General features: G+C 36.9%; 2 protein-coding genes across 2 annotated transcripts; both read right to left on the minus strand.

The window, feature by feature from the left end:
- Positions 1-2604: 2604 nt before the first annotated feature.
- LOC139183148 (olfactory receptor 9K2-like) lies at positions 2605-3727 on the minus strand. The gene has a single exon (XM_070789546.1). The coding sequence runs from the start codon at positions 3544-3546 to the stop codon at positions 2605-2607; it is 942 nt and encodes a 313-aa protein (XP_070645647.1). The 5' UTR covers positions 3547-3727.
- Positions 3728-24768: 21041 nt separating this feature from the next.
- LOC139183000 (olfactory receptor 9K2-like) lies at positions 24769-25710 on the minus strand. The gene has a single exon (XM_070788730.1). It carries the CDS (start codon positions 25708-25710, stop codon positions 24769-24771), a length of 942 nt encoding a protein of 313 aa, XP_070644831.1.
- Positions 25711-27154: the final 1444 nt, after the last annotated feature.

Raw genomic sequence — 27154 nt, forward strand, 5'->3', positions numbered from 1 at the left:
TTGCCTCAACAAATTTGATATCTCTGTCTCCCACTTTGATGTTTTTTATTAGTGTCCAGGAACAAGCAGGTCCTCAGAGCACTCCCCAATGCCTGACAAACTCAATATACAATTTCCCAAGTTCGTGTATGTAATGAAAATTATTTATTGTTTGTTTCTTCTTATTATAACTCCCTCTTGATAGAACATGTATAAAATAGTTTATTCAAGTGAAAATTCAAAAATGATTGTAAAAATTAGCAAACCGAAACCTCTGAAATAAAGTTGGAAACTAAAAGTCAGGGACTTTCACACCTACACCAAAAGCAGAGCCCAACTGTAAAGAAAAAAACTCCTCTACTTTCTTGTCAAGGACTCAGCCAATGAAAAGTCAAGGGCACTTTTTTCACTATAGCACCAGTCGAAGCTTAAAGAAAATACACAACATGAGAGTCGTAAGACAAATTTTATTTGGGATAAAATGAGGACTGTAGTCCAGGAGACAGCATTTCAGATAGCTCTGAGAAACTACTCCAAAGATGGTCAATATATATGTGATTTTGGTGAAGCAGGAGTACATGCAATCAAGCACATATTCTTTGCAGAAGGTTTCTACTACTCACAAGCAACAGTCATCACCATGATGGATTTTAATGCTTTTTCTAGATATGAGGAGATACAAGAATTGGGCTCATCAAATTAGCTCCTGAAAATATCAAAATATCTTAAGACTTGTTCTGCCAGTTTTTCCCAGAGCACATAATACCTCATTTCTGCTCTCTACCCTGAACTCCTTTCAGGGGTATTGAAAATCATCAGCTATACCAGCATATGATTTAATTCTTGTAGAGGTAGATGGCAAATGCCAGTTTGTAGTTGACATGATCAATCTTTATTTTTGCTTCTTTAAAAGAATTCTTCCCTTGTCATTCAGAAACTTGCATGTATCTTGCCATGGTGGCAGACCTTGAATTGCAACTCTGTGCTTCTCCTCCATGTTTGCTGGAGAAATATCTGTCAGTCTATTTGTTTCAGGTCAACATTTCAGTGGACTCCACAGGGGCCTGAGAAGGCTCCCAACAGTTCTAGGACTGGTGTGCAAATAGGTCCAATATCCTCATTTGAGTCATTGTTGTTTACTGTTTTTCTCACCAACCCTGGGGTTTGAAGGATGTCTTACTTCTGGAACTGAGCTTTCACCCTCTTTGCATTTGAAGCTCTCCTGGCTTTATTTGGGATCTATTTAAAACTTTGCCTTTCTGGTTAAGGTGTTGCTGTTAGGCTAGTAGTTGTTTGGCACTTTGATGTGATTTGAGATCAGACTATTTCATGACTGACTAGCCTTCAGCCTGTACTCTGCAGAACAGTGGCTCCTCCTTCTAAGGTGGCTAGCCTTCAACCCATTCATTCAGGAAGAGAGGTGTTTTTTCTGTGAAACAATGTTGGGCTTTTCAGCCTTTGATCTAGTTCTTTTGAAGGGCTAAAAGATTATTCTTCTTACCTAGCAAAGTCTCAGCCAGTGAAAAGCCATGGCCTTGTACACAAGAGCTTTCCCAATTTCCTCTTCCTTCTTATAGAATTGTTCTCATTCCTTTGGCATGCAGAGACTTGCATGTGGCTCACCATGAATACAGACCACAAATTGCAATTCTCTGATGATCCCAAAGTCCCAAAGTCTGCTCAGTCAAGTCCAACACTTTGGCATCTGCTGATCTCAAAGTCTGGATCCCAAAGTCTGCTCAGTCAAGTCGGACTCTTTGTGACCCCGTGCAATGTAGCATGCTAAGCTCCTCTGTCCGTGGAATTCTCCAGGCAAGAATATTAGAATGGGTAGCCATTCCCTTTTCCAGGGATCTCCATGACCCAGGAATTAAACCAAGGTCTCTTGCATTGCAGGTGGATTCTTTACCGTCTGAGCCACTAGGAGTTATGTGTAAGAGCAGGAGCCATTCCAAAGACTAAACTAGACAAAATAATTACTTAAGCACTATAATAATATATAAAAACAGTGTTCTGCAGTATGCCATAAAAATAAATAGAAATTAGTTTTTTGAAATAAAATGTTATTTGAGATTAGTATGAAGATTCATCTTAAAAAAATGTATCTGAAATGTCCAAAGCATCTCCAAAATCCAAGATATTTATGTTTGACAATGCTGCTGCTGCTCCATTGAAGACTTCAGTAAGTGATTAAGTCACTAAGTCACTTCAGTCGTGTCCGACTCTGTGCAACCCCATAGACAGCAGCCCACCAGGCTCACCCATCACTGGGATTCTCCAAGCAGGAACACTGCAGTGGGTTGCCATTTCCTCCTCCAATGCATGAAAGTGAAAAGTAAAAGTGAATTCGCTCAGTCGTGTCTCACCCTCAGTGACCCCACGGACTGCAGTCTTCCAGGCTCCTCCATCCATGGGATTTTCCAGGCAAGAGTACTGGAGTGTGGTGCCATTGCCTTCTCCGTTGACAATGCTAAATTGGGGGGGAAAACTACCATATGGAAATAATACACTACCTTTAAAAAGCTTTTGATAATATTTCTCTGATACTGAGGAGAATAATTTCATTGATGACAAGAGGAGTACAAAGTAAACAGACACCACTCATTAGTGGAAGAGAAATAATAATCACAGAATAACACTTTTCTTCTCCAAAAGTTTGTTTAGAGCTTCTTTGACATCTTTGTTTCTCAAAGAGTAAATCAAAGGATTCAACATGGGAGTGAGTAGGGTATAACACAAGGAGGCCACTTTACTGAGCTCAGGAAATGTGTCAGGAGTTAGATACATAAAAAAGACAGCACCATACAGTACACTCACGACTCCCAGGTGGGAGCTGCAAGTGGAGAAGGCTTTCTTACGCCCTTCGGTGGAGGGTATCTTTAGAACTGTGGACACAATGTACAAATAAGAAACAATAATAACGATGATGGTAGGGAAGATAATGATGCCAGATAAGGTGAAAGAAACCATTCTCAGGATGAAGAGGTCAGAACAAGATAGTCTCTGAAGTGGGCGAGTGTCACAGTAAAAATGGTCAATGGCCCGAGAAGCACAAAAGGATAAAGTAAATGTCATGCTGGTCTGAAGAATTGAGCTGATACAGCCAAAAAAATAGGAACCAGCCACCAACTGAGCACAGAGATGTGTTGACATCTGGACAGTGTAGAGGAGAGGATTGCAGATGGCAATGAAGCGGTCATAAGCCATGACTGCCAGGAGAAACCCCTCGGTTACAATGAAGAGGGTGAAGAAAAAGAGCTGGGTCACACAGCCTGCATAGGAGATGGACTTGCTCACAGACCAGAAGTTGCTCATAGCCTTGGGTGCAATAACAGATGAATAGACGAGATCGATGAAGGAGAGGTTGCCTAGGAAGAAATACATTGGTGTGTCCAGCCGGGGATCAGTTATAATAATGACCATCATGCCAGCATTCCCTAGAAGGATCATGGCATAGACAAGCAGAAAAAGCAGGAAGAGGAGAATGTGGAGCTCTGGGTGGACCCTGAAGCCTACAAGAATGAAGTCAGTCACGTCTGAGTAGTTGCTTGTTCCCCTGTCACCCATGGCAGAAACCTGCAGAGAGGTACAAAGAAAAATGAGCAAATGAATTCTTGGCTGTCATCCTAGTTACAAATCATCTCTTACTGTATTAGGAGTCACAAAACTGTTCTAAAATCATTATTTATTTTCACCTTAAAAGTTACTAATTTATACGAGTGGTGAAATTAGATCTTTTCCTTCTGAATCTAATACAGTGTCTTCCCACCAAATACCTTTCACAGTGCATGTATCACTTAAGTATATATTTTGAACTCATGATTTATGCAATAAATGTAATGTCAGGAAATAGTGATTGCAAGAGAGCACAAATATTTCAATAAATGACATTTTGGAAGCAATTTTGGAGTCTGAGTTTGGAGATAAGGGCTTCAGTAGTCTACTTTAGGAAAACTTAGCTTGGCAGACATAGAGTACCAGCAGATACAAAGGAAATGATTGAATTTTAAGATACCTAAAAAATGAAATTATTTTTTGTGGTTAATGGAAACCATGGATTCTGATATAATGTGTATAGTCACAAAGAAAAAGTTGTGCACAACCAAACAGAAAAATTATCAGCACTTGTATGCTAGAATTTCTCCAAATGAGCCTCAAAATTTCTTTCATTAAAAATGATTTTCCTTCATTTCCTCAACTGACAGCTCATAGTAAAGAAAGAGACTTATTCTGTCTAGATAGAATTATTTAGAAATGGATACTGAACAAAAGATACCTAAAGAAGAAATTGTTGATTGCATTCTTATTTACCTGGAATATAACTTTTACAGTCATCATTAGTTCATTTACTCAGTCATGTCCAGCTCTTTGCGATCCCATGGACTGTAGCCTACCAGGCTCTGAGGAGCCTCTCAGTGCATGGAATCTTCCGGGCAAGAGTCCTGGAGTGGTTGCTATTTCCTTCTCCAGGGAATCTTCCCAACCCATTGATCGAACCCGGGTCTCCCGCACTGCAGGCAGACGCTTTACCGTCTGAGCCACCGGCGAAGACTTATTTACTAGACACTTCAAATAAGATCACTCTTTTCCCCAGGGCTTTATATACATGAATCTGTGTAGACAACAATAATAATAGCAAACATTTTGTGGCGTCTTTTATAGGCCACTTCTCTAAATGCTTGCATAATAGCTCATTTAACACATACAACAATAATATGAGCTGAGTGTTATTCTATTCCCCAGTTTACAGTAACGAAAATGAAGTACCAAGAAATAAAATATGTTGAAAGACACCTACTAGGGTCAGAATTGAAATCTGAAGCCAAGAAATCTGGTTCCAGAACCCATGTTCTAATCACTGTGTGATATCTATCAACTTTTTCTTTGGTAAAGAAATATGAAAGAAGTTTAATATTTTGGTGAGGAAAAGATGACTTTCAAGAAAATGGTATCATGTTGTCTTGATATCTTTTTGTTATTCACCAGATCCATCAAAAATCAAATATGAAGATAATTATATTATAAAGGAGCAAGTTTTAAATAGATCAGAGTTAGGGTCTTAGGAGTATAAATTATTTAGACAGTGAAAGGAAACCCTGTAGTAGCTGTAAAATGTTTTTTGAAAAATAATGTATCTTATTTATATTTCTTTAAAATCCTGCCTAGAACCAAGGGACCAGATTACTTGCATTTTTGAGATTTATTCCTATCAAACTCATTCTAATGTTAATAAGTTTACAGCTAAAAACACTTATATCTGGAAAACGGAGAGTGTTTTTCCCAGAGTATCCAATAGACAAGTAGTCAGTTGGTGATTTATTATTTGTCAAAAACTCACATGCTTTCAAATTTACTCTTACCTTATATTGTTTGGTAATTTATCATGTTCTGTAAAAAGAGCAGCAGAATTCTGATGTTCTGTCTTGTTATTATTTTAATTTTAGAAAGAGTAAACAAATTTAATGACTATGTTACAAAAATAATAAAAAAATCATTATGTCAAAATAAAATGAACCCCTTTCCTCTCAAAATTTCCAAGTACATGTTCATTTTCCCAGTTTCATATTCTTTGCTTAGAAAAAATAGCCTTATTTTTCTTACTGCTCTATGTAAACTACTAAACTTTCCTTTAGTAGTTGACACTGGAAAAAGTCATTGTCCTTTGTAGAAGACAAACAAGTTTATTTTCCAGTGATGCTTGGTTACTTCTGAAATGCTTGCAGGAATTATATTCTGTAGTTATGCAAAGTAAATCTGAGGAATCAATCAATAGGATAGTCCCTCTTCTGCATTCTCTAGTGCTTGAATGCTTTTAAGAAGCAAAAATAGATTGTCTTAGACATCCTAAGTCTAAGGATGGTCCTGAGTCATCTGGAATCTCTGATAATCTGCTCAAATAACAGCAGCAGTTTTCATAATGGCTTTGGCATAACAGTATAAATTTTTATAATTGCAGCATTGAGGTTTCCTTTACCCTCTGAGATATAGTCCTCCTGGGAAAGAAAGAAGTATAAATTTATTATTAAGATGTCTAGACTCCAGAGTCAAGACCCATGAGGAACATAGGGACTCCAGAAAGGAAGAAAATGGGGGTGGGGTATGTGGAAGCAGCCTAACAGGAGTCAGCATACATAGAAGAGCTGTTTTCTTGTAAGAATCCTTTGGGAAGGACCAAAAAAAAATCTTTTTTAAAATCATCAATCCAAAAATAGACATATCTGAGTTGGAGTTCTAAAACACAACTCCTTGCATCTAAAAATGCAGCTCTACTCATTATTTTCTCTCAAACACTTTATTGAGAAATAATTAGTGTGAAATAAACTGTATTCACTGAGTATACATTTCTGTGAGTTTTGCCTGTTTTATACATCAATGAAACCATCACCATATCAAGATACAGAGCATTTCAATCACCTCCAAGAGACTTATCATGCCCTTTTTTAACTATGCCTGCTTCCAACTCCATTTTCAGCTAACCAGTGATATGATTTTTTTTGCATATAAATATGTTTGCCTATAGTATGCACCCTTTTCTCTCAGGTTTCTTTCACTGAGTAAAATGATTTTGAGATTTATTCATTTTGTAATATCTATAAGTAACTCATTCTTTTAACTGATGAGTATTCCATTTACATATGTACCAAATTTTGCTACTCTTAAATCTTGGGCAATTGAGGTGTTTTCTGATTTCAGATATTGTGAATAAAGTCAAAATAAATATTCACACACACTTATTTGATCAAGGACCCACTTCCTTCTTCTCCTCTCTCAGCACAGTATAACTTTCTTACACTCAAGCAAGTACAGGAAGAAATACAGAGATTTCTCTTCCCCTAGGTACCAGACAAAGGCTATCATATCGCCTTGACTGTTAAGTCGCTTTATTCATGGCCACCTGTTTGCAACCCAATGGACTGTAGTCCACCAACCTCCCCTGTCCATGGGAGTCTCCAGCCAAGACTACTAGAATGGATTGCTGTGCCCTCCTCCAGGGAATCTTCCCAAGCCAGGAACTGAGCCACTCTTTTATCTCCTGCATTGGCAGATGAGTTCTTTACCACTAGTGCCACCTGGGAAGCCCATCACCTTGAGAGTATCAGGCAGCAAATATATCTTATCCCCAAGGCATAAATAATGCAGAAGGTCTATTCAAAGCAAGAGTGGCTAAAATATCTTGAAGATCTCTTTCTTTATCCAGCCTCCATTCATAGCATAGAAGCTTGATCTCTGTAATGTTACATCAAGAATACTGGAGCTCTGCTTTAAGTAGCCTCAGTTCAAAGGATGAAGTTTCTATGCCAAGAGGGATAATATCATTGGCTACTGACCATACCCAGAAACCTGCTCCTAAATCAGAGGTGTCAATCAGAGAACTGAACCACAGGTTTTGCCTAGAATGAAAAGTGTACCATAGCAGAGAGCTCCAAGTGAACTGTATTTAGAACAAAGTGTGGAAAAGTTCAAGCATAAGTGAATTCTGAAACTTAATAATTTGGTGATAAGCAATGAAGTAGAGATGGTTAGCTCCATAAGAGCAAAAAGCTAGCTGTCGACCAACTAGAAGTTTACCAGAGAGAAGTAGAGGAGACAGCTAAGAAATGCCTTCTCTGGGTTTGAACAAGCATAAAAAACTAGCCTTAAAGACTTGTAAAGGAGACCAAAAACAATTTTTTTGGTATCTGTTGCATTGCAAGATATATTATTTTTTGATTTATTGTTTATTGAGGTAACACTGGTTTATATTAAGCAAGTTTCATGAATACATTATATTTCTACTTCTGTATACACTGCACAGTGCTCACCTCTGAAAATTTAGTTTCCATCACCATATAGTTGATCTCCTTAACCCATTTCTCCCTCCACTCCCCCACCTCTTTCTCTCTGATAATCACTTTTCTCTTCTCTGTATCTACATGTTTGTTTTTGATTGGTTTGGTTTGCTTACTTATTTTGATTTTTGCTTATTTGTTTTTTGTATTCCACGTATGAGTAAAGTCATATGGTATTTGTCTTTCTCTATCTAACTTATAATATCCTTGAAGTCCATCCGTGATATCACAATTGGCAAGGTTTCATCTTTTTTATGGTTGAATATAATTCTATTCTATATATACACCGCATCTTCTTTATCCATCTGTCAGTGGGCCTTTAAGTTGTTTTTGTATCTTGGTTATTGTAAATAGTACTGTGATGAACATAAGGGTGCATATATCTTTTCAATTAGTACTTTCATATTCTTTGGTAAATACCGAGAAGTGGAATGATGAATCATATGCTGGCTCTGTTCTTAATATTTTGAGAAATATCCATAAGTTTTTATACTGGCTAAGCCAATTTCTATTCTCACCAAAACTCTCTGTTTCCTTTTCTCCACATCCTCACCAATACTTTTCATTTCTTGCCTTCTTGATAATAGCCATTCTAACAGGCAGGAGGTGGTATCTCATTGTGACTTTGATTTGCATTAATTTGTGATGTTGAACATCTTTCATGAGCCTGTTGGCCGTATGTCTGTCTCCTTTGGAAAAATGTATAATCAAGTCCTTTGACCACTTTTTTTATTTCACTCATTTATTGTTGAAACACACACTATTGTAAATGTAAAAGAAAAATCAGTGATGGAAGCAGAGAAAAAGTAAGCCCTTAAAGAGCCTACATTTTTAAAGAATTATTTTTAATTAGAGAATAATGGCTTTACAATGTTTTATTGGTTTCTGCTGTACAACAACATGAACAAGCTATAAGTACACATATATCCCCTCCTTCTAAGACCTCTCTCCCAGCCCCGCCATCCCAGCCCTCTCACTAGCTAGCTATTTTACACATGATAGAGTATATATGTCAACTCTACTCTCTCAATTTGTCTCCCTTTCCTTCATCCTCTGTGTCCACAAGTCCTTCTATATGCCTCTTTGCCCATTTTTTATTCGGGTTGTTTGGTTTTTTATTGTTGGCTTATATGCATCATTCATATATGTGGATATTGTCCACCAAAAGGACAACTTTAATTAGATTAGAATGTAGAATAATATATGTCCCAGAATTTGTAGAAAATGATACAACAAGAATTACTGGAGGCAATTCCTGAGTAGTGAATCTTACAGTCAACAAATGGTGTTCAGTTGCTCAGTCTTGTCCAACTCTTTGTGACCTCGTGGACTGCAGCACGCCAGGCTTCCCTGTCATCCACTATCTCCTGGATTTTGCTTAAACTCATGTCCATTGAGTCGATGATGTCATCCAACTATATCATCCTCTGTCACCTGCTTCTCCTCCTGTCTTCAATCTTTCCCAGCATCAGGGTCTTTTTCCATAAGTCAGCTTGTCGCAGTAGGTGTCCAAAGTATTGGAGCCCCAACTTCAGTATCAGTCCTTCCAATGAATATTCAGAGTTGATTTCCTTTAGGATTGGTTGGTTTGATCTCCTTGTAGTCCAAGGGACTCTCAAGAGTCTTCACCAACACCACAATTCAAAAGCATCAATTCTTCAGCACTCAGTCTTCTTTATGGTCCAACTCTCACATCCATACATGACTACTGGAAAAACCATAGCTTTGACTATATGGCCTTTTGTCAGCAAATGATGTCTCTGGTTTTTAATACATTGTCTAGATTTGTCATAGGTTTTCTTCCAAGGAACAAGACCATCGGTCAAATCAGCTGTCAGTGCCTATATCAATACATCTTACATAATACAAAATATTGTATATATTATACATATTTCTAACACTAGACATCAAAATGAAAAAATAAAAAAATATAAAAAATGAAATGATGATGAGAAAAAGAAATTCATATTTAATTACAGGTATAAGGATACTTGTATTGATAATTAAGAAGCAGCAATATGATTCAGAGAAGGCAATGGCACCCCACTCCAGTAATCTTGCCTGGAAAATCCCACGGACAGAGGAGCCTGGTAGGCTGCAGTCCATGAGGTCGCTAAGAGTCGGACATGACTGAGCGACTTCACTTTCACTTTTCACTTACATGCATTGGAGAAGGAAATGGCAACCCACTCCAGTGTTCTTGCCTGGAGAATCCTAGAACAGAGGAGCCTGGTAGGAGGCCGTCTACGGGGTTGCACAGAGTCGAACGCAACTGAAGCGACTTAGTAGCAGCAGCAGCAATATGATTGCTTTATGAGAACTGTGTACTCAATTTAGTTGCTTCATGGTGGTGCCACCTACACAATTAATGAATGAATCATTATAAACTTTTATTACATAGAGTATTATAGTCATATTCACAATACAGCATTAGAAATATTGTTATTTTTTTAAAAACCCACCTACCTATGATGTTCTCATGTAGTTTCTCTAATTATTGGAGAGTGACATACACATAAAATGTGTGCATGCTCATTCACTGAGTCATGTCCAATTATTTGCAACCCCTGGACTGTCACCCGCCAAGCTCCTCCATCCATGGGATTCTCTAGGAAAGAATACTGGAGTGAGTTGCCATTTCCTACTATAGGGAATCACTCGCGTCTCTTGCATCTCCTGCATTGGCAGGCAGATTCTTTACCACTGAGACACCTGGGAAGCCCACCAATACTGTACCATACTGTAATACACAGTGTATTGCATTCCCCAAAAAGTTTATTCACGTTTTCATAACAGAGTACAGAAAAACCCAAATGAATTTTTTGGTCAACCCAATAGTAGAAGGGTTCATGTCATAAAAGAAATCAAAAGCCGTCTTTAATAATTGAGGTCCTTCTGCCAAATTGCCTAATGTCCCTTGTCTCTGGCACTGCTTCTTCTGTATCTCCTTCCTAGTTATCTGGCACTGATTGAGAGCCACTCATCTCCATCAAATCTTCTGTTGATTCTTTTGTTGTGGTATTTATCAGTTCGTTAATTTCTCCAACATCCATATCTTGAAACACTTAACCCACTTCACCACCTTTTTTGTCATATCTTCAATATCTTCATGATTTCTTGATTGGCTCTGTTGTAAATCATGTGAAGTCATGCACAGCATCTTGAACCAGTTCTCCAGCAGGACTTTACTATTTCAGGATTGATGGCTTTCACAGACTTTCTATAACAATGATGACATCTTCAATGGTATAATCCTTTCAGACTTTCATGATCTCTCTATCAGGTTTCTCTTCCATATCACTGATATTCTTTCCCTAAATTATCATGTGTAATGTGCCTTAAAGATCCTTACACCCCCTGATCTAGGGGCTGAATTAGAGATGTTGTGTTCAGGGGACAAGTAGACACCTTTGGTGTTTAACTCATGGGGTTCTGGGTGGCCAGGGACATGGTCCAATATTAAAAAAAAAAAAAAAATGTAAGACAGACCTCTCCTGCAAGGTGCTTCCAAAAGCATCAGTGGAACCAAGTCAGGAGAAAGAGGTTACTTGTCTAGTCTTTCTTGCTTTAGAAAAAGAGACTGGCAGCTGCAATTTATCTTTTCCCTTTAAAACTTGGGGATTAATAATTTTATAGATAAGGACATTCTTGATCACAAACCTAAACACATTTGCACAAAACAGTAGGGTAAGCCTATCCATTCCTGCCTTGAATCCTGGGACTCACTTCCTTCCCCTTCTAATAAGTATCCTCTGTGACAGTTTCTTCACAGAATAGGGCACTTTTCTTCTGCATTAAAAACTGGTTCAGCCAGATATCCTCTCTCCTCAATGATTTTCTTACTGGCATTTGGGAGCTCATCGGCTGCCTCTTGATCAGCAGAAGCTGCTTCCCCAATTTTCTTGACACTTCTTAAGCCAAATCTCTTTCTAAAATTATCAAACCATCCTTTGCTTTCATCAAATTCTCCAGTTTTAGTCCTTCACCTTGCTTTTGTTTTACATTGGCATATAACTTTACTTTTTCTCAAATCATATTACAATATATAGATATGTCTTTCTCCTAGCAATCCTGCACCCAGTAAAATATGCATTTTTAATATGAGATAAAGTATTCACAAAAGTACAAAATTTTCATACCTACTGCTGTAGCCACAGCAAGCTACAGCTTCACAAATTCTTAAAAAAAAAAAAAAAAAATGAGTCCTTACACTGGATTCATTCATCTTAAAATGGCAGGCAACCATAGCTGTAGACCTCAATCTTCAGTAGATACCTAGCAATTCAACTTTTTCTTGTAAGATCATGACTATTCTCTGCTTCTTAGGAGCACTTCCCGCATCATTAGTGGCACTTCATAGGAGTCCTGAGATGTTGTTATTTAAGGTATTGCACTAAACATAATGAAAAACTTATAAGAACTGGGAGAGATCAGTTTTTATTGTGGTACCCAGTTTACTGGAAAGATTAATAGCTCACATAGAGATGATTAGTGTCCTGTAGTGTTTTAAGTGGATACTCACATCACTTGAGCTCACCACAATAGCAGCAGGAGGTAACTACAAATATATTATAGTAATACAATATGTACTACAATCAATTTCCTGTAATTATTATTTAATACTCCAATGTTACATTTTAAAAATTTCTCTCAACTGAAAATGGTGCCAGGTATGGTCTAGACTAGTATCTATACATATTTTATGCATTTATGACATACCTAATTTTTCTTATTTTCAATATTTCTAGGCTACATAGTTCATCTGCAACTTTTTTCAAATTGTCGCAAATATTCAAAACAACTTCTAATACATTTATTAGAATCAATTTGTGTGCAAGTGAATCTGCACATTTAAAACTAGTGTTGTTCAAGGATCAACTCTATAGTCATACACTATAATACCAGGGTTAGGTCTTCAACATATTAATTCTGAAAAACAGAATTCAGCCCATAACCCTTTCTTTTCTTGTCTATTGCCTTAGCTAAGACTTCAACTGTAGTTGAAGGTTGTAAACGTTTTGCAATGGGGACTTCCTTGCTTTGTTCCTAATTTTATCAGGAAAGCTTCCGCTTCTCACCTAAAATATGATCTTAGCTCTAGATTTTTGGTAGATATTACTTTTCAAGTTAAGTAAATTCTCTATTCTTGGATTGCTAAGAGCTCCTTTACTTTTTATGTGTTTGTACCATCACCATACATATCATTCAGATTTAAAATGATGAGACACACCTTCTTTGCTGTATTGTCTCATACTAATAAGTTATTATGTTCTGTGTATTTAACTTATAATTTTTATTAACTTTGCTTATTTTAAATGAAACAAAAATTAATGTTTTTAATGATAAAAGGTGCAATTCACAAAGATAGACATCATAAACCATTAGACCCCTTGACAACAACAACAACAAAAAAACAAAGATTCATAAAGCAAATACAGGAGAAACATAAGAAAAAAGAACAAAAATATATAATCGTAGTGAGACACATTGGAGAAAGCAATGGCACCCTGCTCCAGTACTCTGGCCTGGAAAATCCCATGGATGGAGGAGCCTGGTGGGCTGCAGTCCATAGGGTCGATAAGAGTCTGACACGACTGAGTGACTTCACTTTAACTTTTCACTTTCATGCACTGGAGAAGGAAATGGCAACCCACTTCAGTGTTCTTGCCTGGGGAATCCCAGGGACGGGGGAGCCTGGTGGGCTGCCATCTATGGGCTCACACAGAGTCGGACACGACTGAAGTGACTTAGCAGTAGTAGCAGCAATGAGGCATATTAACATTTCTCTAAGAATATTTTATCAACTGTAAAAAAAACAAGAATAGGAGCATTCTGAAGGATGTCATTAATAATTTAATATAATATATATTTATGGAATTAATTTATATTAATCATATCCTGCTGCTGCTGCTAAGTCTATTCAGTCGTGTCCTACTCTGTGCTACCCCATAGATGGCAGCCCACCAGGCTCCACCACCCCTGGAATTCTCCAGGCAAGAACACTGGAGTGAGTTGCCATTTCCTTCTCCAATACATGAAAGTGAAAAGTGAAAGTGAAGTCGCTCAGTCATGTCCAACTCTTCCCCACCCCATGGACTGCAGCCTACCAGGCTCCTCCATCCATGGGTTTTTCCAGGCAAGAGTACTGGAGTAGGGTGCCACTGCCTTCTCCGAATCATATCCTCATAAATATAATTAGAATTTTGTATCTCATGTGTTATTAGAAGTCTGTAGGACATTTAGAAAAACTGGCAAAAAGATAAGCATTACTACGTTTCAAAAGTAAAATTCTTTTTTGTATGTGTGGTTCAGTTATACATATACAAAGATGATATTTTTCTCCATTATACGTTATTGCAAGCTATTGACTATAGTTCCCTGTGCTATACAATAAACCTTTCCTGCTTGTTTCATATCTATTTTTTTTATTTAGAAATCTAGCATTCTACTTATTTTAAGTCAAACAAATGGAATCAAAATGTCATAAAATTTTAGTTAGGCAAAAATCCATACATTTTCTAAAATATATATGTTGTACATATTATTTATATATCTGTATACAAAAACTTTTCTAATACACTTGATAAACACTTGAGAAAGAACATCAATAAAAAAGGAGATGGAGAAATTGGAAAACATAACCTAAATGAAATAGGAGCACTGAATATGAAATAGAAAAAGTGAAACAAGCTAGATAAAAGTAAAAGATCCTCACATACTTCAGTTGTTTTTAACATGGTTGCTCATTAGAAACATATCTGGAGCTCTGGCCAAAAATAATAATAATAATAACCAATACCTGGGCAATTGTATTTTTCAAAAAATTCCAAGATAAATCTCATATGCATCTGGATTTTAAAAAGCAATTACATATTTTTCTATTCAATGGTAGTTTTGGTGATATAGAATTTTATAATTTTTCTGTTGACCAGTCATGATACTGTGGTATTAAGTGGGTAATAGTTACATGATTGGACTTCCCTGGTGGCTCAGGTGGTAAAGCATTTGTCTACAATGTGGGAGACCTGGGTTCAATCCCTGGGTCAGGACAGTAGTAAAAGATGTTGATCAGATTTCATAATCAATAACAAGACAAAAAATAAAAGATAATTAAAATTGCAAGCCATGAAGGAAACATAATCAGCCTAACAATATAAAATAATTACATACAATTAGGTGGGCCAAGCAGAAGGATGTGGTAAGCAGAAGTGCATACATGCACATGTTTTCATCTGCCCAGCCAGTCCATGTCTTTTGATAGGTGCATTTAATCCAATTACATTTAATGTAATTATCCTATTATCAATTACTACTTTCTTAATTGTCTATGGTTTATTTTCTGTGGATAGGGCTTTCCATTTTCTTGTCTTCTGCTTAAAGAAGTTCCTTTAGCATTTGTTGTAAAGCTGATTTGGTGGTGCTGAATTATTTTAGCTTTTGCTTATCTGGAATGCTTTTGATTTCTCCATCAAATCTGAAGAAGAGTCTTGCTGTATAGAGTACTCCTGGTTGTAAGTTCCTTTCGTTTCATCACTTTAAATATGTCATGCTATTCCCATCTGGCTTGTAGAGTTTCTGGTAAGAAATTAGCCTGTGATTCATGTCAATGTATGGCAAAACCCACTACAATATTGTAAAGTAATTAGCCTTCAATTAAAATACACAAACTTTGGAAAAAAGAAAGAAAGAAATCAGCCTGATGGTTGTTCCCTTGTATGTTCTCATTTTTCCCTTGTTGCTTTTAATATTTTATCTTTGTCTTTAATTTTTTGTGAGTTTGATTACTATGTGTCCTGGTGTGTTCTTCCTTTGGTTTATCCTGCCTGGGATTCTCTCTGCTTCCTAGACTTAATTATTTCCCTTCCCATGTTAGAAAGTTTTCAGCTATTATCTCTTCAAATATTTTCTTAGGTTTTCTCTCTCTCTCTCTCTCTTCTCTCTCTGGGGCCCCTATAATGCAGATGTTCATACTTTTAATGTTGTTCCAGGTTTCTCAGGCTATCTTCATATCTTTTCATTCTTTACTCTATATCCTGTTCTGTGGCAGTGATTCCACCAAACTGTCCTTCAGGTCATTTATCTCTGTTTACACCTCAGTTATTCTGCTCTGGATTCCTTCTAGTGGATTATTCATTTCTGTTTGCTCCTTCTTTACTTCTTGTAGATCTTTGGTAAACATTTTTTTGTGTCTTCTCAACCTTTGCCTCCATTCCTTAGCTGAGAACCTGAATCATATTCACTATCATTATTCTGAATTCTTTTTCTGGAAGGTTGCCTATCTCTACTTCTTTTAGTTGTTTTTCTGCGGTTTTATCTTGTACCTTCATCTGGGAGGCAGCTTTCTGCTTTTTCATGCTGATTAACTTTCTGTAATGTGGTTTTAATGTGACATTAAGAAGAGGGAGCAAGAATACATAAAAGAATTATACAAAAAAGATCTTCATGACCCAGATAATCATGATGGTGTGATCACTCACCTAGAGCCAGACATCCTGGAATGCAAAGTCAAGTGGCATTAGGAAGCATCACTATGAACAAAGCTACTGGAGGTGATGGAATTCCAGTTGAGCTATTTCAAATCCTAAAAGTTGATGCTGTGAAAGTGTGGCATTCAATATGCCAGCAAATTTGGAAAACTCAAACAGTGGCCACAGGACTGGAAATGGTCAGTTTTCATTCCAATCCCAAAGAACGGCAATGCCAAACAATGTTCAAACTACCACACAATTGCACTCATCTCACATGCTAGAAAAGTAATGCTCAAAATTCTCCAAGCCAGGCTTCAACGATACATGAACCGTGAACTTCCAGATGTTCAAGCTGGTTTTAGGAAAGGCAGAGGAACCAGAGATCAAATTGCCAACATCTGCTGGATCATGGAAAAAGCAAGAGAGTTCCAGAAAAATACCTATTTCTGCTTTATTGACTATTCCAAATCCTTTGAATGTGTGGATACAAAAAACTGGAAAATTCTTAAAGAGATGGGAATACTAGACCACCTGACCTGCCTCCTGAAAATCTGTATGCAGGTATAGAAACAACAGTTAGAACAGAATATGGAACAGCAGACTGATTCCAAATCAGAAAAGGAGTATGTCAAGGATGCATATTGTCACCCTGATTATTTAACTTATATGCAGAGTGCATCATGTGAAATGCTTGGCTGGTTGAAGCATAAGCTTGAATCAAGATTGCTGGGAGAAATATCAAAGATCTCAGATACACAGATGACACCACCATTATGGCAGAAAGCAAACAAGAACTAAAGAGCTTCTTGATGAAAGTGAAAGAGGAGAGTGAAAAAGTTGGCTTAAAACTCAACATTCAGAAAACTAAGATCATGGCATCCGGCCCCATCACTTCATGGCAAACAGATGGGGAAACAATGGAAACAGTGGCAGACTTCTTTTTGGGGGGCTCCAAGATCACTGCAAATGGTGACTGCAGCCAAGAAATTAAAAGATGCTTGCTCCTTGAAAGAAAAGCTCTGACCAATCTAGACAACATATTAAAAAGCAGAGACATTACTTTTCCAACCAAGGTCTGTCTAGTCAAAGTTATGGTTTTTCCAGTAGTCATGTAAGGATGTGAGAGTTGGACTATAAAGAAAGCCAAGTGAAGAATTGATGCTTTGAACTGTGGTGTTGGAGAAGACTCTTGAGAGTCCCTTGGACTGCAAGGAGATCCAACCAGTCAATCCTAAAGGAAATCAGCTCTGAATATTCACTGGATGAACTGATGCTGAAGCTGAAACTCCAATACTTTAGCCACCTGATGAGAAGAACTGACTCATTGGAAAAGACCCTGATGCTGGGAATCAGGGAAAGGTTGAAGGTGAAAGAAGGACGACAGAGGGTGAGACGGTTGCATGGCACCACTGACTTGATGGACATGAGTTTTAGTAAGCTCCAGGAGTTGGTGATGGACAGGGAAGCCTGGCATGCTGCAGTCCTTGGGGTTGCAAAGAGTCAGTAACAACTGAGCAACTGAACTGACCTACCATACAGTTAAATTGAATCATATACCCACTGAAAGCAAGAATCTGATGGACCAATAGAGTCACCGTCTGAATTGTAATTATGGCTTGGGTAATTCAAAGACTGCAACATGCTGTTAGTACTTCTGACAAATTAAAGCAAAAATTGAGCTCAGATCTTTAAATTCTGTTTCTATAGGGTACTTGTCACCATAACAAGATAATGTCCTATAGTTAACAGCTGCAGAGATGAAACTGCTGAAAGCTAACCCACAGTATGAATTTTTGGCTTGCCGAACACAAAACATGTTGAATCATCCCTTCAATTTCTCTCATACAATTAACTGAGGATTCCTGGTTCGTGAAAGTGAAGATGCTCAGTCGAGTCTGACCCTTTGTGACTCCATGGACTGTAGCCTAACATACTCCTCTGTCCATGGGGTTTTCCAGGCAAGAGTCCTGGTTTGTAACATTACTCAAAACATTTGAAAATTCTGACATTTTGGAAGCTACCTCAACCACCTTTGCAGAAGGAAGCAGACCTACCTCCCTAAGAGTTATTCCCTGCTCAATTTAAGATGCTGCTACTCCTTTATCTGAAAAAGTTTCCTTGAAGGAAGAAGCCATAGTTCCCCTTTCCACTCCTCATTTTCATTCTATGAGCTCACTTATTAGTGCAAGAATATGAATACTGTCCCAAGGCAGATAGAGAATTTGTAGAAGACTGGCTTAAAATTTTGAATATTTTTTGGATACATATTGGCAAAAGTGCTTTGAGGTGAATGAATTTTAGGGCTCTTTTACTTGAGAGGGAGGGAGATACTTGACAGAATTCTTACTTAACCAAAATTTGACAATTAGTGTGTTGCTGCTGCTGCTGCTAAATCACTTCAGTCATGTCCGAATCTGTGTGACCCCATAGACGTCAGCCCACCAGGCTCCCTCATTCTCCAGGCAAGAACACTGGAGTGGGTTGCCATTTCCTTCTCCAATGCATGAAAGTGAAAAGTGAAAGTGAAGTCTCTCAGTCGTGTCAGACTCTTAGCGACCCCATGGATTGCAGCCTACCAGGCTCCTCCATCCATGGGGTTTTCCAGGCAAGAGTACTAGCTAATGTAAATAAGTTGAAGTCTAATGTTTGATTGAGATTACAAGTGTAATTTATTAACTAATACTGGATATTAAATGAAATTAAGACACTAGAAACACTTTGGAAAAAGTATAGAAAAGGAAATTTAATATCTTTAGGAGACAGTAGTGCTAGAGTGGCAGTACTGGCTAGGTGCCCCGAGGTGTTCCTTTACCAATGACAAAGCAAACAGCCAGAAATTTTAAAAGCAGCTGTGATACTTCTCTCTAAGGATGTTGGTGGCAGACATTAAGGTTAAAGTGGCCTTTCTAATATCGGTGAGAAGCGAGGAGTGAGAGTGTTCAGATTATGGCTTCTGACTGAGAGAGCAAAGAAAGATTTGGTTAACATGATAGTAGCAACTTATTAGTTCAAAAATGAATGTGGTATAGTAATCTCCACCTAGGGGTAGCTAATCATAAGTTATCTAGGAATAAAATAAGTGGACCCTCTTTAGAGAGAGCAAAAGACAGAGAGACAAAAAGAGAGAGGCATTGGATAAGATCAAAAGCTGACCTGAGCTACCACGATTCAGATAATGCCCATCTCCCAATTCTTAGACTTGAGTGAGTCACAGAGAGTCAGTGGAATGAAGATGTGAATAAGATGTGAACTGAAATCACTGAATTCACTCTTGAATAAGATGTGAACTGAAATCCTTCCAAAACCTTCCAAATATTTTGATGACTAATTTTCAAATGACTGAACACTGAAGAAAATGTTTGGAGAACACTCCAAACATTTTGTGGAGTTATAGAGCTATTTCTTGGGCTTCCCTGGTGTCTAAGTGGTAAAGAATCCACCTGCTAATGCAGGAGACATGGGTTCCATCCCTGAGTCAGGAAGATCCCTTGGAGAAGGAAATGGCAACCCACTCTACTATTTTTGCCTGGAAAATTCCATGGATAGAGGAGCCAGGAGTACTATAGTCCATGGGACCATGAAAGAGTCAAACATGACTTAGTGACTATACAACAATAACAGCAACAACAACAGAGTTATTTATTAGATCCTGTCTCAGAACTATCCAGCAGAGGAACAAAGAACTTGAAATTTCTTGAAGTAAAACTTTCTAATAGTGTGACATTTGACAAGTTTGAATCCTACTTGAAGACTCTTGCCTATTTTTCACATTCTAACTTCCTAGAATGCTGCCAAGGGACTCACCCTCTCCAGCCCTCTCATTGTGTATGTGCAGCTGGAGCAAAAAAAAAAAGTATGTGTCTAATTATTTATCTTTTGCTTAAATTATCCAAAGTTCATTTATGTAGGTTGCCACTAAAGACACCCAAGTATAAGACATGCAATTGAGAAACCCAATACCAATCATCACAATGCCAAACAATGTGAGTAAATGTTTCCACACTGATAAGGAAAAAAAAAAAAAAAGCTATTTCCAAAATCTAGAAGTCATATTCAGTAAAAGTAAGAACTATTAAAATTCAGTTCAGTTCAGTCATTTAGTCGTGTCCAACTCTTTGAGATCCCATGGACTGCAGCACACCAGGCTTCCCTGTCCATCACCAACTCCCAGAGCTTACTCATGTCCATTGAGTCGGTGATGCCTTCCAACCATCTCATCCTCTGTCGTCCCCTTCTCCTTTAGCCTTCAATCTTTCCCAGCATCAAGGTCTTTTCCAATAAGTCAGTTCTTCTCATCAGGTGGCTAAAGTATTGGAGTTTCAGCTTCAGCGTCAGTTCTTCCAGTGAATATTCAGGACTGATTTCCTTTAAGATTGACTGGATCTCCTTGCTGTCCAAGGGACTCTCAAGAGTCTTCTTCAACACCACAGTTCAAAAGCATTAATTCTTTGGCACTCAGCCTTCTTTATGATACAATTCTTCCATCCATACATGACTACTGGAAAAACCATAGCTTTCACTAGATGGACCTTTTTTGGCAAAGTAATGTCTCTGCTTTTCAATATGCTGTCTAGGTTGGTCATAGCTTTTCTTCCAAGGAACAAGCATCTTTTAATTTCATGGCTGTAGTCACCATCTGCAGTGATTTTTGGAGCCCAAAAAAATAAAGTCGGTCACTGTTTCCATTGTTTCCCCAACAATTTGCCATGAAGTGATGGGGCCAGATGCCATGATCTAGTTTTCTGAATGTCAAGTTTTAAGCCAAATTTAGTCTTTGATTAAAGTTTGGGGGGGGGCAGTTGTCTTGTTTTATTTTTTTTAACAGTATTATAATAGTTAAGAAAGGATGTTGACCTTCAGTATGTCTTGTTTGGAGGAATGTCTGTATAGGTTTTCTGTCCATTGTTTAAAATTGTATTTAATTTTTAATTGAAGGATAATTGCTTTATAGAATTTTGTTGTTTTCTGTCAAAGAGCAACATGAATCAGCCATAGGTATACATATGCTTCTGCCCATTTTTTGATTGGGCTGTTTGTTTCGATGATATAAAGCCACATGAGCTATCACTTATATGCTGAATCTTAAAAAAACAATAGAATGCAAATGAACTTATTTACAAAACTGAAACAGACTCACAGACTTAGAACTTATTGTCACAAGAGGGGAAGGATTAGGGAAAGAGAGTGGGAGGGATAGATTGGGAATTGGGGATGGACACACTTCTATATTTAAAACAGATAACCAACAAGGACCTACTTGTTTGGTACAGGGAACTGTGTTCAGTATTATGTAGTAACCTAAATGGGAAAATAATTTGAAAAAGAATATTTTTTAAAAAGAAAATTAAATCTGTACTTCAAGTTAAAAAGAAAAAAGAAATGATTGAAATGGAGTCCTTTTTAAGTTTCAGGATACCTTGCTTCTTTCTGATCCCATCCTTTCCCTCTTCTTCCCCTCCCTCCCTGCCCAGCCCTTAACAGTAAGAAGCTTTGTCCGCAATTATATAATAGCGTTCACACACTCAAGAATTTTTATTGATTTTATGACTTATACTGGTATTATGGGATAGGATAAAGTGACATATACTCAATTCACAAGAGTAACAGTCCAATATCAATTCAAATTTCAACATTTTTGCAATATCTAATCAGTTCAGCTACTCCAATTACTACAACAATTTAAACCTCATAATAAGAGTTAAAACTATCCTAAGGAAAACAAATGGAGCATGCTTTGGGTGCTCGTCCAACAGATGTTTAATTTAGTAATTTTAACTTATATTTATGAATATTTGAATTATCATTTGAAATTATCTGAGTTGGATAATCTTAGCAGTCTGGCAATAGAAAATATTATTATAAATGTCCTCACCAAAGTTCAATGCACTAAGCATTAGGTAAACATTAGCAATCCAAAAAATTTAAAGACAAAATGTAACACATAGAATTATAGGACAATCAATATATGCGCATGTCCCAAAACTTGTAACCGGGAAGAAGAGACAGTGCATTGCGGAGGAGAGTGTTTGAGACATCTAATGCAACCTTCTGCCTCTCAAGATCATATCACTATTGAGAAACTTCTCCGTGTGAATACAGACTTAAAGTTCCCTCAAAGTAACGACTTATGATGTACATGATGGAGAATACAATTTTCAGACTCCCTTGGAATGTGACGGTGTTTCATAATCCATGCAACATTAAAAAAGGAAACATTTCGTCAATAAAGGCCAAAGAAAGGTTGATACGATATCATGTGGTTCTGATGGAATCTTGATGGCGCACATAATGAGAGAGATATAAATTAGGCACTACTTTTCATATAAGGCCTGTGAAACCAGAAAAAAATTTTACCAAGAATAATGTTTATGACAATTAGAAGAAAGTAAGGGAGAGCTTAACTTAACACCTTTGAAAGCATTCTGCCTTGATTTTCATCTTTCCCAGGTTTCTTCCAACATCTGGCATGGTTTAAGCAATGCCACTTTGAAGGTTAGACATTGGAATACTGTAATGTTATAGCTGAAAAATGAAAAATATAATCCACCAGACTAAAATCTAAAGCAAATTAATCTAGGCCTTATTGTTAGTCAGTATTTTGTTGCCTTTTCCAAATAGTCTTTAAACACGCACACTTGTTAGATACATCAAAGAGTGACATTCTAGGGTATCAGATATACAGTGGAAATAAGTAAAACTGAAACCTAAAAAGGGTATTTTCCAGACTTATAATAATCAATGCCAAAGATCAGTTTCCCAAGCTGATTTGAATTCACATTTCCCTCTTAAATGATATTTTTCTGAATATCAAGGAAAATGGCAGCATCTGAACATCAAGAGAATGGTAGATTCATCAGTTTAGGGAGAAAGATAAATATAACCTTGATTTATTAAGTCACTTAGCTTCTCACTTTGTCTATTCAATAAGAATATTCATTTCTCAAATCTCTTACCCTAATCAACATTAACCCATGAAGATGTTTGCCTTTGTGCATTCATCCAAGGAGGTTTTGCTATCTTAAAAGCAGAAAACCAGAAGACCTTATCTAAGACCTATATTTTAGGTTTTCTCAATGCCAAGTGTATGGACAAAACTCATAATTATATTTTATTTCTTAGGATTAGCTCTTGCCTAGAATTTAATGTTGTCCTGACTTAGGCATTATAATTTCTTAGCTAAAGCATTACTTACATCAACTGTAAAAATGTTAACTCTGGCACAACTTTCTCTAGAACTTGGCTTCCTAAATTTAATACCTATCAAACCTGCTTTAACCCACCTTCCCTTCTCAACTGACATCGGATATTTAGAACTAATCACATTTTAAAACTACCCCATATTCAAATAACCCAAACATATTCATACACAAATACACACATGCATGCACACAAACATGTATGTACATTTACATATAACCCAACTATCTGTAGAGCTTATTATAAAGGCTTAAGATATTTTTAACTGAGATTTTCAAACTGACTTTATTTCAACTGAGTGTTTTCATTAATCATGTGTGTGCATGTGTGTGTGTGTGTTTTCAGTCACTCAGTTAAGTCTGACTCTTTGTGGCTCCATGGACTGTAACCTGCCAGGCTCCTCTGTCCATAAGATTTTCCAGGCAAGAATACTGGAATGGGTTGCCATTTCCTACTCCAGGGGATCTTCCTGACCCAGGCATCAAACCCACATCTCTTGCATCTCCTGCATTGGCAGGTGGATTCTTTACCACTAACACCATCTGGGAAGCCCCCCATCAATAGCATATTCACTACCAATAATTTGTATTACCCAAAAGATAGAGGAATGAGCTGTAAAACATCATAAATGTCATAAAATATTCTCATCATATGGGAGAAAAGTAGGATGACCATGCCATTCAAGGAAAACCAAACAAATATCATAATTTAAACCAAATGAATGCAATCTTCCCATGTTCATTTTTATTTGGCCCCTATTTACTTCAACAGAAGCCACTGTTTATGTAACCTTTCCTTTTTCCTTTCATCATATACGCATGTCCTCACATCTTTGGCATGACGTTAAAAACAAAACGCAACACTAGCATTTATAGTTATTTGCATATAAAACAGTTGGGTCACACAGTTTCCAAATAAATCCTTATACTTAGATATTTTCTAAATTTTACTTAGGCATACTTGGAAGAGAAACAATAATATTTTTTTCTTCTCCATTTACATATATATTATTGCCTGGAGAGTGAAAAATATATCTCTTTGTAGAAATGCAATAAATTTTCATGGCTGTCCAAAACTTTCAGATTTAACGTTACCTTGTGGAAAAGTGAAAAGTAAATAGTGAAAAGTGAATTTGTAGAATTTTTATAGGATATTATTAATGCTGTTGAATAAAACTGTTAAGGTTTTTGGTTTTGCTTTGGTTTGAGAAACAACTTGAGCTTTAAATGCATAAGTCTAGAAGATTTGGAGAACAAAATCAAAGGATGCAAGAAAAAGTAAAAGTGGAAGCATATTTAGAGTAAAACTTTTTTCTTCCATACGACTTTTCTCATCGCATCTTTAACATCCTTATTTCTTAGAGAGTAGATTAAAGGGTTCAGCATAGGTGTGAATAAAATGTAACATACTGAGGCCACTTTACGAAGTTCCGGGTTACTTGGTGGTGTGAGATACACAAACGAGACAGTGCCATAAAGCAAACTTACAACCCCCAGATGAGAGCTGCAAGTGGAGAAGGCTTTCTTCCTTCCTTCACTGGAGCGGATCTTTAAAACTGTGGACACAATATACATGTAAGAGACTACAATAACAACTATCGTGGGCAAAATAATAAGAATAGCCAAATTAAGTGACACCATCTTATTAATAAAGACATTGGAACATGAGATCTTCTCAATTGGGTTTGAATCACAGTAGAAGTGATCAATGACTCGAGAGGCACAGAAAGACATTGAAAATGTTACACTGATTTGAAGGATGGAACTGACCCAGCCACAGAGATAAGAACCAGCCACCAGCTGGATACAGAGACTTCTTGACATGCGGACAGTATAGAGAAGTGGGTTGCAGATGGCAATGAAGCGGTCATAAGCCATAGCTGCTAAGACAAAGGCCTCTGTTACCATGAAAAGTGCATAAAGAAACAGCTGAGCCACACAACCTGCAAAGGATATGGTCTTTTTCTGAGACAGGATGTTGACCATGGCTTTGGGTACAATAACAGTGGAGTAGGAGAGGTCAATGATGGAGAGATTGCCTAGGAAGAAATACATTGGTGTGTTCAGCCGGGGATCAGTCACAATGATGCCAATCATGCTAAGGTTCCCCAGAAGGACCATCCAATAAATAATCAGGAAAAATAGGAAAAGGAGACTGTGGAGCTCTGGACGGACCCTGATGCCTACAAGAATGAAGTCAGTCACTTCTGAATGGTTGTCTCCTCCCTTGTCACCCATGGCAAACTTCTGCTTAAAGGCATAAGAGAAAGTCAGCAAAGTTTCTACTCTTTAGCTAGTATCACAAATAACACTTTGCATCTAAAAATACTTTATAATTGACATAATATTTTCATATCCATTATTCGACTAAGCTTACACCTATGGCAAAAGAAATATGAGAGAGAGTTTGAGTTGCCTGAGGTAACACAGCTGGTTAAAAATGGAATTTAGACTCAAGATGAAATATTTTGAAATCAAGCCTAGTGTTAATTTCAACACAACAGAGTTTATCAAATGAGATATTTTGTGAGATGTCATCTGTGATTTCAAAATACTAAAATCTGATAAGCTTGTACTAAGAAAAAGACACTTCCATAAATTTTATCATTAAATATTCACTTTTATATGTAATACTTTGCCTCAATTCAGTAATAAAAGATAAATGAAGGAAAAGAAGCGAAAAGTACATTCCAAGATAATATGAACTTTCTGCACAAAAGAGCTCTTACAATTGCAAGTACATTACTAAAGAACTAAATTGCCTTACTTTGAGATCTTTTAAAATAAAATCAATCTTCAACTTCTGGAACTAGTCTAATTTAAGTTTATTTTATTTTATTTATTTATTTAACTAGTCTAATTTTATTCATTTATTTAATAAAGTAAAATGTGAGTGATACCTTTATATTTTTTATCCTGTGAAGTTTACTGATACTGGTTTTCTCTATATAAATCTGTCAAGACATTCACTTCATCTCAAACTTTTCCAAATGAGAGAAAGAACCAATCAAAAATGTTAACTCTGTAAAAGAATATATTAAATAGCAAATTTTACTGAACTCATAATATGATGGTTAGAACTCAGTAGTTTTGAGAACGAAAGTATTAATTTCCTGGAAGCATCCAAATTAACTTATTTGAATATGGGTGACCTGTTAAACGATCAAGACACTTTTTGTTAATTTTAAATATTTCTGTTATTTTTCTATGAAACAATGCACTCATTGTCATTTAGGTTGTCTAGAAATTAAGGATAATTTTACACATCTTTTCTTCTTGATGATACCTAAACCAACTGTCATTTATCTTTTCAAAGACTGGTGTGAATAATAAAAGCCAGCAAATGATCCACAAAATATTTTTACCAAAATTAAAATAAATGTATACTAACAATCAAAACCTTAGAAAATATGCTGAGTTTCATTTTGAATCTCAAGATTCCCTTAATAGTAAGAGCTTTTATTTTGTGTTTTTTATGGTCCACCAAAAATCCCCTGGATCCTGAAACCTTCATGACTTTCTCTGCTTCTTTCATTTGTTGCTTTTCCCAATAACTTTCTCAAAAATAAATAAATAAATAAATAAGGGAATTCCCTGGTGGTCCAGTGCTTAAGACTCCATGCTTTCACTGCCAAGGGCCCAAGTTTGATCCCTGGTTGGAGAACTAAGATCCCACAGGCCA

Source organism: Bos indicus, chromosome 5, assembly GCF_029378745.1.
Source record: "Bos indicus isolate NIAB-ARS_2022 breed Sahiwal x Tharparkar chromosome 5, NIAB-ARS_B.indTharparkar_mat_pri_1.0, whole genome shotgun sequence".
NCBI classification, from domain to species: domain Eukaryota; kingdom Metazoa; phylum Chordata; class Mammalia; order Artiodactyla; family Bovidae; genus Bos; species Bos indicus.

What these genes read in the sequence shown, in the direction of transcription:
- LOC139183148 (XM_070789546.1), bottom strand. Translation starts at nt 3,546, where the DNA reads ATGGGTGACAGGGGAACAAGCAACTACTCAGACGTGACTGACTTCATT.
- LOC139183000 (XM_070788730.1), bottom strand. Translation starts at nt 25,710, where the DNA reads ATGGGTGACAAGGGAGGAGACAACCATTCAGAAGTGACTGACTTCATT.